At 43.7% G+C, this 17,952-nt stretch overlaps 1 protein-coding gene across 1 annotated transcript in view; it reads left to right on the forward strand.

Moving 5' to 3' along the window:
* LOC130486229 (LON peptidase N-terminal domain and RING finger protein 1-like) overlaps window positions 1-17,952 on the forward strand; it is a 43,218-nt gene that overhangs the window by 16,078 nt on the left and 9,188 nt on the right. The window contains exons 3-8 of the mRNA XM_056859466.1: window positions 5,794-5,916; window positions 7,657-7,791; window positions 8,166-8,292; window positions 9,245-9,323; window positions 10,492-10,606; window positions 11,748-11,869. Of these exons, the coding sequence (XP_056715444.1) occupies window positions 5,794-5,916; window positions 7,657-7,791; window positions 8,166-8,292; window positions 9,245-9,323; window positions 10,492-10,606; window positions 11,748-11,869 (701 nt within the window). The remainder of the gene's footprint in view (window positions 1-5,793; window positions 5,917-7,656; window positions 7,792-8,165; window positions 8,293-9,244; window positions 9,324-10,491; window positions 10,607-11,747; window positions 11,870-17,952) is intronic.

Below are 17,952 nucleotides of genomic sequence, written 5' to 3' on the forward strand. Positions count from 1 at the left end.
TTTTTTCTCCTTTATCCCTGACCACCAACATTCAATGGAAGAAAAAGTCTTGTACTTCTTCTGAAAGATTCTTTGGCTTTGGTGAGATTCTTGCAGAAAGGCATTATTTGGTATAGGGGCTGCCACCAAAGTCACCTGTTAGTAGAGCTTTGAAATCCTAAACAGGTAGTTAGCTGGTAATTGAAGACAGTGCTCCCAGAGATTTTGGGCATCATACTGGAGCATTGGGTTGAGATATTTTAGTAGGCCAACTGATATTATGCAAGAAGATTCACCAAAAATACTTTGCAAGCAAATGAGATCCCTGAAATAACATTATATATTTATAACATTTTTCTACTTCTAAATTCATTTTTTTAACTCCTGATATGTACATGACCATATGTTCAACTGCTACTGGAATAATTGTGTACCACAAACTTGGTTGTTTGAGGGTAAGATCTACTTATTATTTGACAGGTGTATCATGAATATGACTTATGTCCACGCAGGAAGTTTTCCTGCATTCTCTCAACCTAGCAAGAGCTTCACCTGGACCTTTTCTTCTAGTTTAAACAAACACACAGAAAAACACTAATCTGTGATTGTGACAGAACAAAAACTGAATCTTTGTGGTTGAATCTGATATCTTACATATGGGGGGGGGGGGAGGAAAAAAACCCAACCCAAAAATTGAATAAGGTACCATAAAGACTGAGCAGAAAAGATACAAAAATTAAGCAAAATTAATTAAACAAAACACTTTATTATCCATTACACTTAAAATACAAATATAAAAACATAGGCCTTGAATTTAGCCTCTAGGCTGAAAGCCACCAGACTAAGTAGTCATCAGTGTACAATATATAATACATATGAATGCCCAAAGTTGAAAATGTACAAAGAAGACCACAATCACAGTGAACAAGACCAAATGCGTTTTGGTCCCATAGGCCTTCTTCAGTGGTCACAAATACATACATGTACATACAGTCTAGAACAAGTATTGATACACTTATAGCTCATTCCTGAGCCTTGCAGCAGCCAGGGACAACGTAGATGAAGCTCCTCCAAAGAGGATCCCCAGCTCTTGCAAGGCTTAAAAAAGCCTTTTTTAAAGTATAAAAAAGAAAACGGGGCTTTCCCATGGAAAACAGCGATGCTGTGCCAGGAAAAACCTGGCGCAGCAACGCCACTGCTGGAGGGGACGTTCCTGGGCTAGAGGGGCTTTGGAAGCTGACTACCGTCAGGTCCTCCCACAGGAATCCCCCTTCCACGGCGGCGGCAGCAAATTTCTCTTCTGGGATTTAGGTCCCAGAGAGACTGCGGCATTGGAGGAGCAGTGTGCAGCTCCGCGGCGCCGAGGGAACTGCCCCCACCACCAGTGTAAGTGCCTCTTATTCCATGATAAGAGGCCACTTACACTGGTGGCAGGGTCACACCCCCTTCAGAGCACTTTCAGCCCCCCATCTCAGGAATGCACTGTAAGCCAAATCAGATGTTGATTGATTTCTGAAAAATGAAAGAAACTGGGATATTAAGGTTCTCTCCATTCTTACTCGTATCTCATGAAAGGAGCTTTGACTCTCAAAAGCTTGTACCCCAAAAATCTTGCTGTTCTCTAAGGTGCTGGCTTTGAATCTAATTGTCCTATATGATGGGTATAGATAGATATATACTCTCCAGTAAAATATTTGCACTTTGATTGAAGACATTCCATCAGCATTTCAAGGTAGACCTCTCTTCTTTGCTTCCTGATCTCATGTATATACACATCTTTAATAAAGACGTTGTAACTTACCTGTATGTTTTATAATATCATGGAACTTTCCCTTCCCCTGTTCTTCCATTGTCAGAGTCTTTCCTCTTAAAATTGGTAAAACTGATTTTCTTCAAATTCCGCATTAGCAGTGCACCAACATAACCATCTGATTTCCATCGAGAAGGAAGAGGGTTTTTATGTCTCTGCACAACTTCAGCTACTTCATGATGCCTCACAGATGTTGCAAGCTTCCCTTCTCCTAGCCTTTTCATTACAAAACCCATCAAAGTTATGGATGAGTGCAGAGGTGAACAGCTGTTGTGCAGTGTCAGTGTTGAACAAGTAAAGAAGTGGGGAAATACCATAAATCAAGTGATTCCTGCTTTCTCTTTTCTTATGACAGTTTGTAGGACAACAGAGAACATGATCCTGGCCCCGGAGAGTAAAAGTGAATGTGTTCACTTACCATTACTGTGAAACTAACTTTTGAATGCCGTCACTTGGCCAGAAGGCCAGTGCAACTGTTGCTAATAGGGCTGTCGATTCAGTTCGGCCTGAACCGAAAAACAGCCGAATTTCCCCTGATTCGGCGGTTTTTAGTTCGGGACGAACCGAACTCAAAAATGGCGGGAAAACGGGGGAGCCAAATTCAGCGAGTTCGGGAGTTCACGAATAAATTCGGCAAATTCGGGGCGCAGCAGCATAACCATCAGTAAGCAGCATTCTCCCCTGGCCAATCGGTGGCCAAGCTGGGTCTTCTTCTGGCCAATCAGTCAGGATTGAGTACTGGAGGAATCAGCTGCTGCGTGGCACGGCCAGGGAGAGAAAGAGAGAGAAATCCTCGTGGGGGGGGTTCATGTGCACATTCGCTCCTTTCCGTGGCTGCAGGGGGTGCATTTTTGGGGGTAGAGACCCCAAACTTTCAACGGAGCTTTAGACGAGCCTTCTTAAGAGACCCCCCAAGTTTTGTAAACATTGGGCCAGGGGGTCCCGAGATATGGGCTCCACCCCTTTTCCCTCCCCCCTTTTCCATTTTCGTGGCTGCAGGGGGCGCTTTTTTGGGGGTGCAGCCCCAAACTTTCAGCATAGCTTTAGACAAGCCGCCTTAAGAGACCCCCCAAGTTTTGTAAAGATGGGTTCAGTGGGGGCAGAAATATGGGCTCCCCCCTTTTCTCTTTCCGTGGCTGCAGGGGGCGCATTTTTGGGGGTGCAGCCCCCAAACATTCAGCATAGCTTCAGACGACCCTTCTTAAGAGACTCCCCAAGTTTTGTAAACATTGGGTCAGGGGGTCCCGAGATATGGGCTTTCCCCTTTTCCCTATTGGGATGAATGGATCACCCGATCCTGTATGCATCTCCAGAGCGGTAAATCTAAGACAAAACCTCCCGTGCTTAAATAGAATCGTATTGGATTACCCAGTCCTCCCAGCCCCTCCTGATGGAACAGAAGACAGCCACAGTAAGACCCCTTTGGGGGCTTTAATCTATAATTTTTCTCCTGTGTGTGTGTGGGGGGGGGGAGGGAGCAGTTTCTGTGGGTGGGGGGGAAGCCAAAGGGGGCTTTCGCCTGTTCTGCCTGGGGTGTATGTGCCCCCTCTAGTCTCTCTCTCCCTGGTTTGAGGGGGGGCTTCAGTTGTGTGTCCTCAGGTTTTCCCTCATTCATAAGATCGGTTAGGTCTATTTTGATGCTTGCTCAAAACTGGTTTTCAAATGGTGACTTAAAGAATGCATTTTCCTGGTCCCGAGTCCGATGCAAAAGGGGAAATTCCACCCCTCCTGCTCATTATGCATAGCTAGCTGCCTCTGTCCCTTTCCATGGTTTGCAAACTCCCAGGTGTCAGGTGTTGCTTTGCATGGTTGCAAACGTGTTACTTTGCATGGTTGTGTTGCATTGCAGTTGTGTTGCTTTGCAAACTTCTTTGCACCTGCCCCGCCCATTATGCATAGCTAGCTGCCTCTGTCCCTTTCCATGGTTTGCAAACTCCCAGGTGTCGCTTTGCATAGTTGCAAACGTGTTGCTTTGCAGTTGTGTTGCTTTGCAGTTGTGTTGCTTTGCAGTTGTGTTGCTTTGCAGTTGTGTTGCTTTGCAAACTTCTTCGCACCTGCCCCGCCCTTGCTCCCCGCAGCTCAGCTGTTTGTCGGGGCTGGGAGCTTTGTGCGTGGGCGGCAAGCTCTGCTCAGAGATGCACATTAAGAGTGGGGGGGGACCCCTTTCGGGGCCCATATCTCAGCCCCCCTGACCCAATCTTTACAAAACTTGGGGGGGGGGTCTTGCAAGAAGGGTCCTTTGAAGCTCCGCTGAAAGTTTGGGACCTCTACCCCCCAAAATGCCCCCCCAGAGCCGCGGAAAGGCGTGGTTGTGTTTTTAATGGCTTTATTCGGCTGAATTTTTTCCCTGAACTTTGAATTCGCGCCGAATTGCATGGACCCGAAGCAGGGGAGTTCGGACTTCGGCATATCCCGAATCCAGACGGGCCGAATTCGGCCAAATCCAAACTATACCGATTTTTTTCCCCCAACAGCCCTAGTTGCTAAACCAAGATCTAGGTTCACTTGTAATCCTGATCTTGGCAATTCTGGCAGCTTTGTTGGGTGGATCTTGTTCGGGAACTCACAAACCAAATCTGTCAATGAAGTTTCAAATGTGGAAGGCAAACAGTTTATCTGTCACTTCTCAGTAAGCTTCATGTGTCTAATCACCTCTATTGAGATAAAAATGCCCTTAGAGATAGCTATTTTCCTTTAATCTATATTCACATAAATTCATTGCTTGTAAGTTAGCACGTTAAGAAGGCTGAATATATGGACTGAGTCGAAGGATAGCCCCCAACTCCTGTTGAAGTGAACATGTGTTGTGGATGTAGATTAGGGTAAGATTGCTGGTTTCTTTGTTAGCTGATCTTCTTAATATTATATTATTTTATTTAAGCTATTACTTTCAAATACTGGTCAGGTGCCACAGAAAAGCAATGATGAATCTCCCCATGGGCATAGAGTGATAGATATTCTTTTAGGGAGGTGGAGATGAGCTTTACTAGTCTTGTGATGAAATCGTATTCAACTTTTAGAAACAGTCTTTTTCTTAATTTGTGCCATGGAGCTGGAATCGATGACAGTGCATGTAAAAGTAGACTAAAAATATAAAAATGCGTATTAGAGTCAAATAACTCCTGAGCATTGGATGTAAGCTCATCTAGAAAAGACATTCAGTAAGATTATCAAGCTTCTATGTTGTTGAGCCTTCTTAAGAAGGGGGCTTTCGTTCTTGTGCAAGTAGATGCATCATCAGTGGCTTGCCAACATGCCTGGAATTTGGATCACCATAGAATGAGAGAGTGGGCAGGAAGTACTTACCTTTCCAAGGATGCAAGTGGATCAGGACTTGGAGAACTGCAGTTGCTGCTCCTCGTTGTTCATTATATTCCAAAGAGCCAATGGGCATTCGACAAATGAAATGGATGTTCTGCCCACAAAACACTCTTTGTTCACTGTTATCAGTCTTCCTGTGCAATCCTCCATTGGCCTGAACAGTGTCTCAACTGAGCATAAGCTGTTGAGAACATTCTAGAACCTTCTGTGATGTGGCATGTTTCCAGTGTGTACATGTCTTGTATGGGTGGTTTGGCTGAGCCCAACAACAATGGATTTGGTATCGTCAAATCGTGTATGAAATATTTTTCCCCTGCCTTTCCTCCATCGATCCACAGTGGCTTAGGTGATTCTCCCCTCCTTTTTTAATCCTTGCTCCCCTCTCCTTTTTATCCTTGCAACTGGGAAGTAAATGAAGCTGAGAGAGTGACTGGCTAAAGGTAATCCAATGAGTTTCATAGAGTGGGCATTTGAATCTGGATTTTCCCAGTCTGAACCCAATACTGTAATTGCTATACCACACTGGAAAATCTTAATTCAGAGATTCCTAACATCTTCATTCTACCACTCTGTCTCTGCTTGCATACATTTCTGTGTAATTGTAATATATGCACAGTAAATAGTTTACACAGGAAGTTTGTAAGGACCTGTTTTTAAAGCATTTGTTGTTAACTGTTCTGCAGGTTTTTTTCCAGAAGGGAAAGGTTCTTCTGGAGATGGGACATAAATCTGAAGCCCTGCAGCAGTTCCAACATTGCCTCGCACTGAATTCTGAATTCCATGCTGCTCAGTATGAGACAGAAAAGGTAAACACACCTAAATGACCATTGTCATTTAGCTCCTTATTTATTTAAAACATTCTTTACCACCTGCTTTATTTTATGAGGTGTCTCAAGCAAGAAATAGTCATTAAAATCCACAACACAGAAGCATAAGAGCAGTTTTAAAAAAAACACAGGATATTAATAGCCTTAATGATCCTCATGACAGTCCTTCAGCTAAAAGTATATGTAAGGATTTTTAAAATTACATAAAAAACTGCTGAGACTGGATTTTCCAGCAAAAGAACATGAAAAGAATGTTATTATGAGTCATATACTTCTTACTTCTTGCCTGCCCAGATTGCTTTAAAAAAAAGGAATATTTTTGCTCTTTTTATTAAACAGGTGCATTGCAAATTTTGCCAAACAACGAAATGGCTTTATATCACAACTCTATGCACCATTTAGAAATGTGATTTTAATCTGTTAGGGCTGTTTTAACCTATTGTTATAGGTGATTTTATAGTTTTATTGTATTTTTGTGGTTTATGTGAGCTGCTCTGAGCCTGGTGTGCTGAAGTAGAGTGAGTTATACTTAGTAATCCAGCTTGCAATGCTTTACAAATTGAGTTATTTTGAATCGAGCTAAGGCAGTTTGCCCATTGCTGCTCCTGGTCCTTAAATGCTCCTTCACTATTTTGACCATTACATGTGTAGCAGCAGCAGCTACATTGCATTCACGAGTCTTTGGTTCACCTTTCCAACCCACCAAAAGATGCTCACAGTACCCATTGTCCAGATTTAAGCTTCAGCAACACACTTGTCCGGCTTTCCTGAACTTTCAAATGTTTGCAGCTGTTCGGTTTCAAGGCTGCCTCTTTTAGATGAGCTGTCACATCATCAAATTCTTAATCCATCAAATGAGTCCAAGGAGGTAAGACATAATGTGTGTATGTGTGTAAAGTGCCGTCAAGTCACAGCCGACTTATGGCGATCCCTTTTTGGGGTTTTCATGGCAAGAGACTAACAGAGGTGGTTTGCCAGTGCCTTCCTCTGCACAGCAACCCTGGTATTCCTTGGTGGTCTCCCATCCAAAAACTAACCAAGACCGACCCTGCTTAGCTTCTGAGATCTGACGAGATCAGGCTAGCCTGGGCCATCCAGGTCAGGGCACAAGACATAATAGAAATGTTTAAATGTGGGAAGCTTGCAGATTAAAAAGCAAACTGTCAACTTGTGTTAACTATCTTGCTTGGAATATGGATGTTTATGAGTTTGAATGCTATCTCAAGTTAGGAATGAAAGCATCAGTAAAATAGTGTGAACTTGTATTGCTCCATGTCATAAGTAATGGGAATTCAGTTTCTGCAACTGGAATACTAAAAACCTTTGTTCTGAAGCAGCCTCTTAAATGTATATATCTACCCTGGAGTGGATGGTTCATGAATCACAATAGATGGCTGCTGATAAATTCCGTAATTCAGCCTTTTGGTCTGACTGGGTAAACATACAGTTATTCCTTAAGCATATCATCAGTGGACATTTAGTGTTGCAGGAGATAGTTCTTCTGCCTGATGAAAGGGGGAAACTTTAAAATATTGCATGAATTCTAGTGCGTTATCATCAAACATCAGTAGAGTTCACATTTGATTACAAGTACTTGACTGAGGGAAGAGGAAAATGTGAAACTCTGCAGTGGCCCATGTTGCCTCTAGTGTCACTTAAAGCCAAATGTTTTCATGTTTCATGTTTCAAAATTAAAGTATACTGTTGTCTTATTTCCAGATTCTCACAAGTGATGACTCCCTTCTTCCAGGCACTGTTGTGGAGCTGAAGAGTGATGTCAATCAGAACTTGAAAGGGTCAAATTCAGGGAAAAACCTAACTTTAGTTGTGCCTTCTGAAGAAGAGTGGCTACAGGTGGGCAACTTTAGATGCCTTTAGCAATTACAAGTCTGCCAATGGCAGAAGGGAGTTAGAGATAAATAACAGTCTCTCTGATGTATATACATAATATGAACCAGCAGACTCTCAGATGGTAGTCTCTAACAGCTTGGTCGTGGGTGTTTCTAAGTGATCCAGGTCTTTCTAAATATCTGTCTCTGAGTGGTGTCTAAACTCATTTGAGAATCTGCTCTTACAAGGATGGTAAACTACTGACACCAGCAGAAAACATCCAATTTTTTTGTTTGAGAAATGCAAGAAATTACATCATTTTTAAACCCATGTTTCAGTATGATCAAGAAAGGATATTATTTTGTTCCAACATGTTGTCTTTTCAACTTATTATATAGGATTTGAAGCAAAGCAAAGGCATTTGGGAGGAAGCAACTATGTCTGAGCAGAACCTAGCATCATTTTCCTTGCCAGAGTGGTTGCGGAAGAAGTCTAATTCTGGTGTTTCAGTAAAGAAGGAAGAAGGTGAGACTGTCCGAAGATGTCTACAGATCCATGTAACTGGTAAACAAATTCTGTTATCTCCCTTTGAGAGAAGGAAAGGAAGGAGTCTTGCTATTCAGGCTTGCTTTCACTGAACTGAATTCTGTATGGTGCTGCAAGGCATACTAAGTTCTTCAGCCTAACTGTACCAGTCTGTTCTTACTGCCTATGCAGTACAATGCCCTAATGGAGACACATAGATCTTATCTACACAGTATGGGCAGTGAGCATCTTTGATGTCCACCACTATACCAGTGAGATTCCACTTATTTTGTTTCCCCTCTCCCCCTTATTTTCTTAAAGGAAAGTAAGAAATAATAATAATAGAGTAATAACTCCTTTCTCATCAAATCATATTTATGCCCATCCAGTTGTTTCCAAGAAGCTGGGCCATATTCCCCTGCATGTTTGTGGCAGAAACCAGCTAGAGAAACTGAGATGCTTGTTGGTTCTAGTTTCTGAGATGCCAAACTTTGTCAAGGTACAACTCTGTAACAGGCAGAATTCTAAGAAGAGCTTGTTCTTAAAAAATGATATCATTTGATTACTCAGTACCATGTGCAGTCATAGCCAAGAGACGGGGTGGAGAACTGTTGTCAAGTTGAAATGTTGGAATTGTGCATTGTGTTTGGGACACCGGCAAAGGCAACTAGAAGTGTGTGTACTCTTAAAAATGGTAATGTATCAAAGTTGTTTTTGCTGTGCAATTTCACTTGCCTTATGATCTCTAGACTGAGGACAACAAGAATACTGGTTCCTTCTGTTTTTCTTCTGTGAATCTGTTTACTGGATGCTTCTGTACCTCAGGTGGTCATATACACAGCAAATGTGAGAGACCTGCCCTACCGCTTGAGTGAGAGATGCTGGGATATTGTGAGAATAGAATTGATATGTGATGCTAATTTTTTTCAAAAACATTTCTTTCGCTATCCAGAAACAACAGGAGCCAAGTCTACTCAGGACATTAGGAGCCTCTTGAGTACATCCGACTTGGAATGTTCTCTTTGCATACGGTTTGTTTTTCTTTGTGATGTTAGCTGTCTGATAAAGGTTCATCTGCTTTCCATAGTGTAAAAACTTTTCATCAATCATGCATGTAACTTTCTAGGCAAAAAGATGGAAGGGAGAATTCAAGAGGGATAGTTAGAGATGTAAAAGGAACTTTGAGATCAACCTATTGGGCACTCCTATCTTTACCTTTATCTTTAAGAAATGTTTTAGGGGTTTATATTCAAATGAACATATGAACCTCCCATATACCATATCAAACTATTTATATGTCTAGCTCTGACCAGAAGTGGCTTTCCAAGATTAACTATAGAAATATATGTGCTTCCTGAGATAATTTAGCTGTTGATGCCATGGACTGAACCTGGGACTTTCCACATACTTTCTGGAGAATCTGAAAACTTTTCCTTGTGTTCTGGAAGTATCTGGAATAGGGTTGTGCATATCGATAAATCTGAACCGAAACTAAACCAGAAAAAGGCCTTTTTGGCTTCTTTCGGGTTTAATTAAATCTGAATATTAAAACTGGGGAAAAAGCTGAAGCCAGTTAGCTAATTGCCGAATCAGCCAAATAGATATTCGGGTTTTTTTCCGGCTTTGGCTTTACAATGCTTCTCTATGGAGGGAGGAGCGATCCCTTCGGGACCCTGTAAAATTGGACCCCCGACCCGATCTTTACCAAACTGGGGTTCATGCAAGGAGAGTCCCTTGAAGCTACCCTTAACATTTGGGAACTCTTCCTCCAAGAATGCCCCCACAGGAGCTTCGGGAAAAAAATCTGTAGACTATAATGGACCCGTTTTTTTCCCTGGGAAACTTACCGGTATGTGTATTCGGCTTATTTCTGGTTTACCGAAAAAAATCAGGCCAAATAAGCCTGAACCCGGTTTATTGTCATATCGGTGGAGGAAAATCAGCAATCGGATGTATGAAGAGATGCAATTGTGGGATTATTCACAATCTTCATGGGCAGCCTTCAGATTTCCAAATGGGACAGCTTCTTTGACTTTGCATATCACAATTCAAACAACTTCAAGCCATCATAACCTGAAGGATGCACTCACAAATTACTTGAGTGCTAGATCTTTCTTTAGATGCCTAATGATACATCTCCCTCCCACCTTTTCACCATCATTGCTGATTTACCTTTTTCTTCCTCGGGTTGCTTTGCAGCATATTCTTTGAGCCAGTAACGACACCTTGTGGCCATACTTTCTGTAAAGAGTGTCTGGAGCGCAGCCTAGACCACAGGCCCAACTGCCCACTCTGCAAACAGAGCCTGAGAGAGGTAAAGTGAACCCAGCAGCACACTTAAATGAGGGAAAGGGCTAATGTTCAGTCTCTACTTGGCAGGAACTTTTTCTAAATTTTGAGGGAAAGGGGTGGGTTCTATCTCTTGCAAGCTGGCACCTAGCTATCTCACTTTCTGTCCTCTAACCCTTTCTCCAAGTTGCTCAGGGCAGTGTAAATTGGGTTGTGTGTGTAAAGTACTGTCAAGTCACAGCTGACGTATGGCAACCCCATAGGGTTTTCAAGGCAAGAGACGTTCAGAGGTAGTTGTCATTGTCTGCCTCTGTATAGCAACCCTGGACTTCCTTGGTGTCTCCTATCTAAATACTAACCAGGGCTGACCCTGTTTAGCTTCTGAGTTCTGACGAGATTGGGCTAGCCTGGACTATTCAGATCAGGGTGTACATTGGGTTATGCCCCCTGATTTTGTGAAAGTTTGTTTCTTTACCCTAGATGAAGTATAATACTTCTAGGGTTTGTTAGACACATCAATTTACCAACATTGGGGGTTACCGCACTTTGTATTCCCAGCGATGTATTAAGAGTTTGAAAATGTTATAAAAAACATCGCTTTAAAAGGGTTTTTGGATACCACGGCTAATAAATGGTTAGAAGATGTCTTCTTAGCTCAAGGGGCCAAACAAAGTGCGAACAGTATTTTTTATAACGTTTTCAAACTCTTAATACATCGCTGGGAATACAAGTGCGGTAACAGCCATTGTTTAGTGTAATCTGTCCGAAGCCACAACTGTAAATAGTAGATAGTAATATATTTATATCATGTTAGTAACAAAAAAGGTGGTTATTATGTTAGTGAGCTTTTCCCCCCTTACCAATTATGTGTCCCTGCATAGGCTCAGGAGATGGACCAGATCATATCCAACAGTTGATGGTACAACATAAACAGAAAAAATACTTATTTCCCCTCCGAATAGTCTGAAAATATCTATAGAGGATTAGCTTAATGTTTATCTGAAAACATGCTAATCTGGGATTTCGGTAGTGGGGTGCATTCTGTTGTGTGTTCTTTGTTGTCAAAGTTAGGACATTACTTTAAAGGAGGGGGCAATGAGAAGACCTGGTAAGTGGAGATGTTAGATATATCCACTCTCTTAATCTTTAAAAAACATTTCTTCCAGTACCTGAAGGCTGGGAAATACAGTATCACAGTAGTACTGGAGGAGCTTATGTCGACCATCTTCCCCTCACAGTTGGCAGACAGGAAGCAGATCCACCAGACTGAGATGGCTGAACTCTCAAAGTAAACATAAGCCTTTGAAGGGAATCTTTTCATATTCGTGTCAGTATGATATATTGGGGGGGGGCTCTTATCTAGCTGTGTTTTAGTGAAGTATTTTGAAGAAATACTGCCTTGTTATGGAACTACTTGATAATGTATTGATGAGTTTCGTTCAAATTCAAGCACACTTACAGAAGAAGTTGTTCTGACTAAGAAACATATTCAGCATACCCTGCTGAAATGTTGGGTGATAAGTCATATTCTCATGGCCTCGCACATTTTAGGATTCTCTTTTTGTTGCTCAATGATTAAATGAGAGGTTGGACCCTGGCAGTGTTTGTTTTGCATGCCCCTTCTTTCTGCATTATTCAGATGCTAAGATAAGTGGTATCCCTTACTTTGTTCAGGGAATCACAAAGTAAAAAAACCTCAAGGGGCCCCATTAATTAACCATTACTCCAGTTTATATTGCTATGACTTATTAGTATTTGCACATTACATGTTAGCCGTTACCTGTGTAAATGCTAGGAAGTGGTATACGTATGAGCAGGGCCAACTTTAGATAACCTGCTTTCACCCTATGGTGGACATCCACAGTCCTCTTCTGAGGCACGCACAAGCACAGAAACGCTGAGCAAGATGCTATCAACTCTTCCTCCCCCCTGTCATTCTTTCATCTCTCCCCTCTCATTTCTTTCCTACCCTGCTTTACTGGAGAGTCTTGACTACTGAAAGGCTATGCCAGAGATTGTGAGGCCAAGAAGGACAGGGGCTGCAGTGAGGAGGGGAAGTGGGTGAGATTGAGTGGAAAAGCTGGTAGGATCCATGTCAAAGAAAATGTGCCAAGGGGTAAAAACTGTCTGGAGAAAAAGAGAAAACCAGTCTTTCTCGGCTCAGAGGGACAAAGGGCATCTTTATGATGGGTGTTTCCTTTTTCCTCTTAGCTCGGGAGGCAGGATTTAATATTTAAATTTTTTCCTGGCTTCTGGGGTAAACGCCCTCTATTGCCAGTTCTATTTCCTGCCTTGATCGGGAGAGCAGCCTTTGCATCTCTCTGCTACTAGGATAGAATTTACCGAGCCTTACTTCTATTTCTAACTAACTCTTAACTATTTTTCATTATTCTGCTATTACCTACTCCTATTCCTATTACCCTTGTCTGGGGCATAGAAAATATTAGGAGTTTTGTACAGGGATCCCTTCCCGCCAAAACAAAATGGCGGATCGGCAGGGCGACAATTATATTGCCTCAGCCGACCTGGATCCTAGCCTCCTGAAGGCTATGCCTCTTCTATCCGAGGCCATCCAGCCTTCTACAAGTCAGCAAATTGACTTGAAGGTAAAAACAAAAAGAAAGAGTGGTGCAGGGGGCGGCAGCGGCAAGCGCAAAAAGGTCGTCTCGACCAGCACCAAGCGCGCTAAACGCCTCATTGAAACGGCGCGCGGAGGAAAGATTACAGCAGCGGGCGTCGCAAGGAGTTCAGCGGCTTCTCCCGCTCCCTCCCCCAAAGTATTCCGGGTGCGCGGCCAGGAGTATGGCGGCTCGCCATTGCCTTCGGGCTCTCAGGCTTGGGAAGCGGAGCAGGAGCCCGCTCTGGCACCCGGCGCCCAACCCCTGCAATTAACCAGGGAAAGGGCACAGGAGGCTGGCGGCTCACCTTTGCCTTGTGCCGGTTCGTCCTTAGGCGGCTCGCCTCAAAATCAAGGACGACAAACGGCAGCGGAGACACCATCTACCAGTAGGATCTCCCTTCCCCCTCTGCAGAACGAAGGTCTAGCCTTCCTAAAAGCAGAGCTCTCTTCCCTTATTAAAGACGCCTTCGCTGAAGGTTTGAGAGCGGTACAACCCATTCCTATACAGAATTGTCCAACTCAGGGTGCGCAAGCCCAAGCCTATTATAACATGGGTCCCCTCCCAAACCAATCTGTTTCAGGCAATGTTTCTGGGGCTGCACATGGGGAAGGAAAATGGCCCACCAAAGCGGCCCTTAAAGATGGCTCTGTACATCAGACCATGCAAGGGGATGAAGGTGAACAGTCTATATATTCATGTGATAATGACAGTGAAAGGGAAGAAGGCGAGTTCAGTTCTGATGGTGAAGATATGATTGAACAACCTAAGCAATCCAGGGTATTTTGTGCAGAGGAATTTCCTCTATTATTATCAAAGACACTAGCTGCACTTGATCTTTCAGAGGACTCTGAATCCCAGAACTCTCAGAGTAAAAAGGGATCAAAAGAGTTCTTTCACATGCATGATACGCCTGACAAGGTGATACCAGTACCAGACTATTTTCTGTCCCTCATGAAGTCAGAATGGGAAAAACCAATGACTTCAAAACAGTGGCCTATTACATCTAGAAAGTTCTACAATGTAGACCAAAGCACCTCAGACATACTCAAAGTCCCCCCGGTGGAAACTCCGGTCACTGCGCTTCATACATCAGACCTAGTAACTGAGGAAGATCAGACTCTAATCAGGGACCCTGCTGACAGAAAGGCAGAACTAGCATGCAAAAAGTCACATGAAGCATCTGCGCTAGCTATTAAGGCTTCAGTGACGTCAGCATTGGTGTCTAGAGCTGCAATAATTTGGGCTAGAAAGTTGACTCAACTCATCCCACAGGAAGAAAAGAAGGCCAATGAAGGTGTGTCTAGGTTATTGAGGGCAGTTTCCTTCCTGGCCGACTCAACACTAGACACCATGACTTACGCAGCTAGAGCCATGGCTACCACAGCAGCGGCTAGGAGGGCGCTTTGGCTCCGCCCGTGGCAAGCGACCCACCGATCAAAATCGGTTTTAATGGGTTTCCCTTATCAGGGAAAAAGGTTATTCGGGGACAAATTAGACCCCATTTTAATTGAAACTAAGGATAAGAAAAAGGCATTGCCAAAAACTCTTCAAAAGGAATTCAAAAATCAGACATTCACTCCATTTCGTTCATACCACACACTACCAAAGTTCAGACCTGACCAACGACGTGGACAATGGAACCAGAACCGTAACTCCTTTCGGAGAGGAGGAAGGTTTAACAGAGGTTCAAAGTTCACCCCATATCAGGGCGACAAAGGGAGTAAACCCAGTCGCCAAACAAAACAGTGACGCCACACTACAGCCTGTGGGAGGAAGGCTAAATCATTTTCAACCACAATGGTCGTCCTCCCGTCCAGACCAGTGGGTCATGAACATCATAACTCAGGGATACAAAATAGAATTTGCTCACATCCCATCAAACAGGCTAGTAGCATCACCTGTCTCCAGGAACAAAGACAAGCTTCAGAGAACATCAGAAGCTATACAGCACTTGACGGATATCAAGGCTATAGAGACAGTACCTCCATCGGAACGCTCATCGGGAATCTATTCAGTATTCTTCACAGTACCCAAGAGAGACGGAGGATGGAGAGCCATCCTAGATTTGAAGTTTCTGAACAGATTCATTCCTTTGAGACGTTTCCGAATGGAGACACTGAAAACAGTAACAGAGGCATTACAACCTATGGATTTTCTAACATCCATAGACCTCACAGAGGCATACTTACATATCCTCATACATCCGCAGCACCGCCGCTTCCTGAGATTTCTTTATCAAGGAAGTCATTACCAATTCAGGGCTCTTCCCTTCGGGTTAACTTCTGCCCCAAGGGTATTTACCAAAGTACTAGTAGCCCTAGTGGCGGAACTGCGCAAACAGGGTGTCAGAATACACCCCTATCTAGACGACATACTAATCTGTGCAGACTCAAGACAGCAAAGCGTACAACACACAAAACTAGTAATAGAAAACCTATCATCACACGGATTCCTAATAAATTACAAAAAGAGCAAGCTAACTCCATCTCAACGACTGACACACTTAGGCGTAGAGATAGACACACAACAAAACAAATTATTCCTCACAAGAGAAAAAATCGCTCTAATTTCATCACTAGCCAGAAAAACCTTTGTTGCCAGATCATCCAAACTCATGTGCCTTGCCAAACTACAGGGACACATGGTAGCATGCATACCCACTATTCAATGGGCAAGGTTACATGCAAGACCCCTACAACGGCTCCTCAGGCCGTATCAAAAGGACATACAAAAGAAAAGAGACTTCAACATCCTACTTACCAGGGATGCCAAAAACAGTTTACAATGGTGGTCAGACCCGAGCAACCTGTCAAAGGGTCTTCGGTTTATTTACCCAATCCCAGATCAAATACACACAGATGCGTGCACAACGGGATGGGGGGCAACACTTCACAATCTCATAGCCCAAGGAATGTGGTCCCCACAGGAACAGAAACTCCATATAAACGCTCTGGAGATCAGAGCGATTTACAAGGCCTTACACAGTTTCAAGCAACAAATACAAGGGAAAGACATACTGATCAGGACAGACAATGTAGCCGCAAAGGCACATCTGAACAAACAAGGGGGGTCCAGATCATCAACACTACACAGGGAAATACTTCCGATACTCAGGTGGGCGGAGGCCAATCTAGCATCACTACGAGCAGAACACATAAAAGGAGCCACAAATATACAGGCAGATTGGCTCAGCAGGGAGACGATCAGCGAGGCAGAATGGTCTCTCCATCCAGACATCTTCCATTGCATCACTCAAAGATTCGGAACCCCAATAGTGGATCTATTTGCAGACACTACAAACCATCAACTCCCTCGTTACTACTCCAGGTACACACAGTTAGGAGCGGAACGGACGGATGCACTGACAGCACCCTGGCCCAAGGGGATGCTATATGCATTCCCACCTCTCCCACTCATACCAAGAGTGTTAAGGAGGATAAAGACGCTGAAGGCACATGTACTGTTCATAGCGCCGTATTGGCCCAGGCGCCCATGGTTTTCCACCTTGATTCAGATGTCGAACAACAACATCTGGAGACTACCGGTCAGACCAGATCTCCTGATACAGGGCCCAGTTTATCATCCAGATCCAGGATGGTACAAAATGACCGTATGGGAATTGAAAGGGCCAGATTACATAGATTAGGGTACACAGAGGATATAATTAAGACCATTCAGGCAGCATGCAGACCTTCAACACAGAGAATCTATAACTCAACATGGAAGGCATTCACCAGATGGTGCAGGCGCAAAAACATCAACCCACTCAAACCACGGACATTGGGCATCCTTTCCTTCTTACAGGAAGGACATAGGATCGGACTAGCCACAGCCACCTTGAAAAGACAACTAGCTTCCCTAGCTACGATAGTACCACGAGTAGCGGGCTACAGAATAACCAGACATCCTCACATAAAATCATTTCTAAAGGGTCTGTCTATAACATCACCCCCTACAAGACACAGGTTTCCCACTTGGAGCCTACACACGGTTCTCACTGCACTTACAAAGCCTCCATTCGAACCGCTTTCACAGGTTGGATTAAAGTGGTTAAGAATGAAAGTCCTATTTCTAACTGCGGTAACCACAGCACGCAGGGTTTCTGAACTAGGAGCCCTCTCGATACGTCCAGGTCTCATCACCTTTCACAAGGACAAGGTAGTTCTACGACACGACCACTCCTTCATTCCCAAGTGTAATACAAAGTTTCACAGGGAACAAGACATAATCCTTCCTTCATTTTGTCCTAACCCTAAAACACCTTTGGAGAAGACTTGGCACTTGTTAGACGCTCGTAGGGCACTTCACATATACATAACCAGAACAGAAAACATCAGGACATCTGATTCGCTATTTATCAATATCTCCCAACCAAGGAAGGGTATGCCCATGTCAAGGGCATCAATTAGCCGCACCATTTCCTTATGCATAAAGACTGCCTATAAGGAAAGCAAACTACCCATTCCTGGAGGGGTAACGGCCCATTCGGTCCGTAGTGCAGCCACATCCACAGCCTTTGATAGACAGGCTTCTGTAGAAGAAATTTGCAAGGCGGCCACTTGGTCGTCTGTGTCTACATTTGTTAAACACTACAAATTAAATCTCTACTCTTCATCCGATGCCGCTTTCGGGCGAAGAGTGTTGCAAAGCATATTACAGGACGTCTAACCCTCCCAGGGCGGGGACTGCTCTTATATGTCCCATCATAAAGATGCCCTTTGTCCCTCTGAGCCGAGAAAGAGCCTTGGCT

Source organism: Euleptes europaea, chromosome 1 (assembly GCF_029931775.1).
Source record: "Euleptes europaea isolate rEulEur1 chromosome 1, rEulEur1.hap1, whole genome shotgun sequence".
NCBI lineage: Eukaryota > Metazoa > Chordata > Lepidosauria > Squamata > Sphaerodactylidae > Euleptes > Euleptes europaea.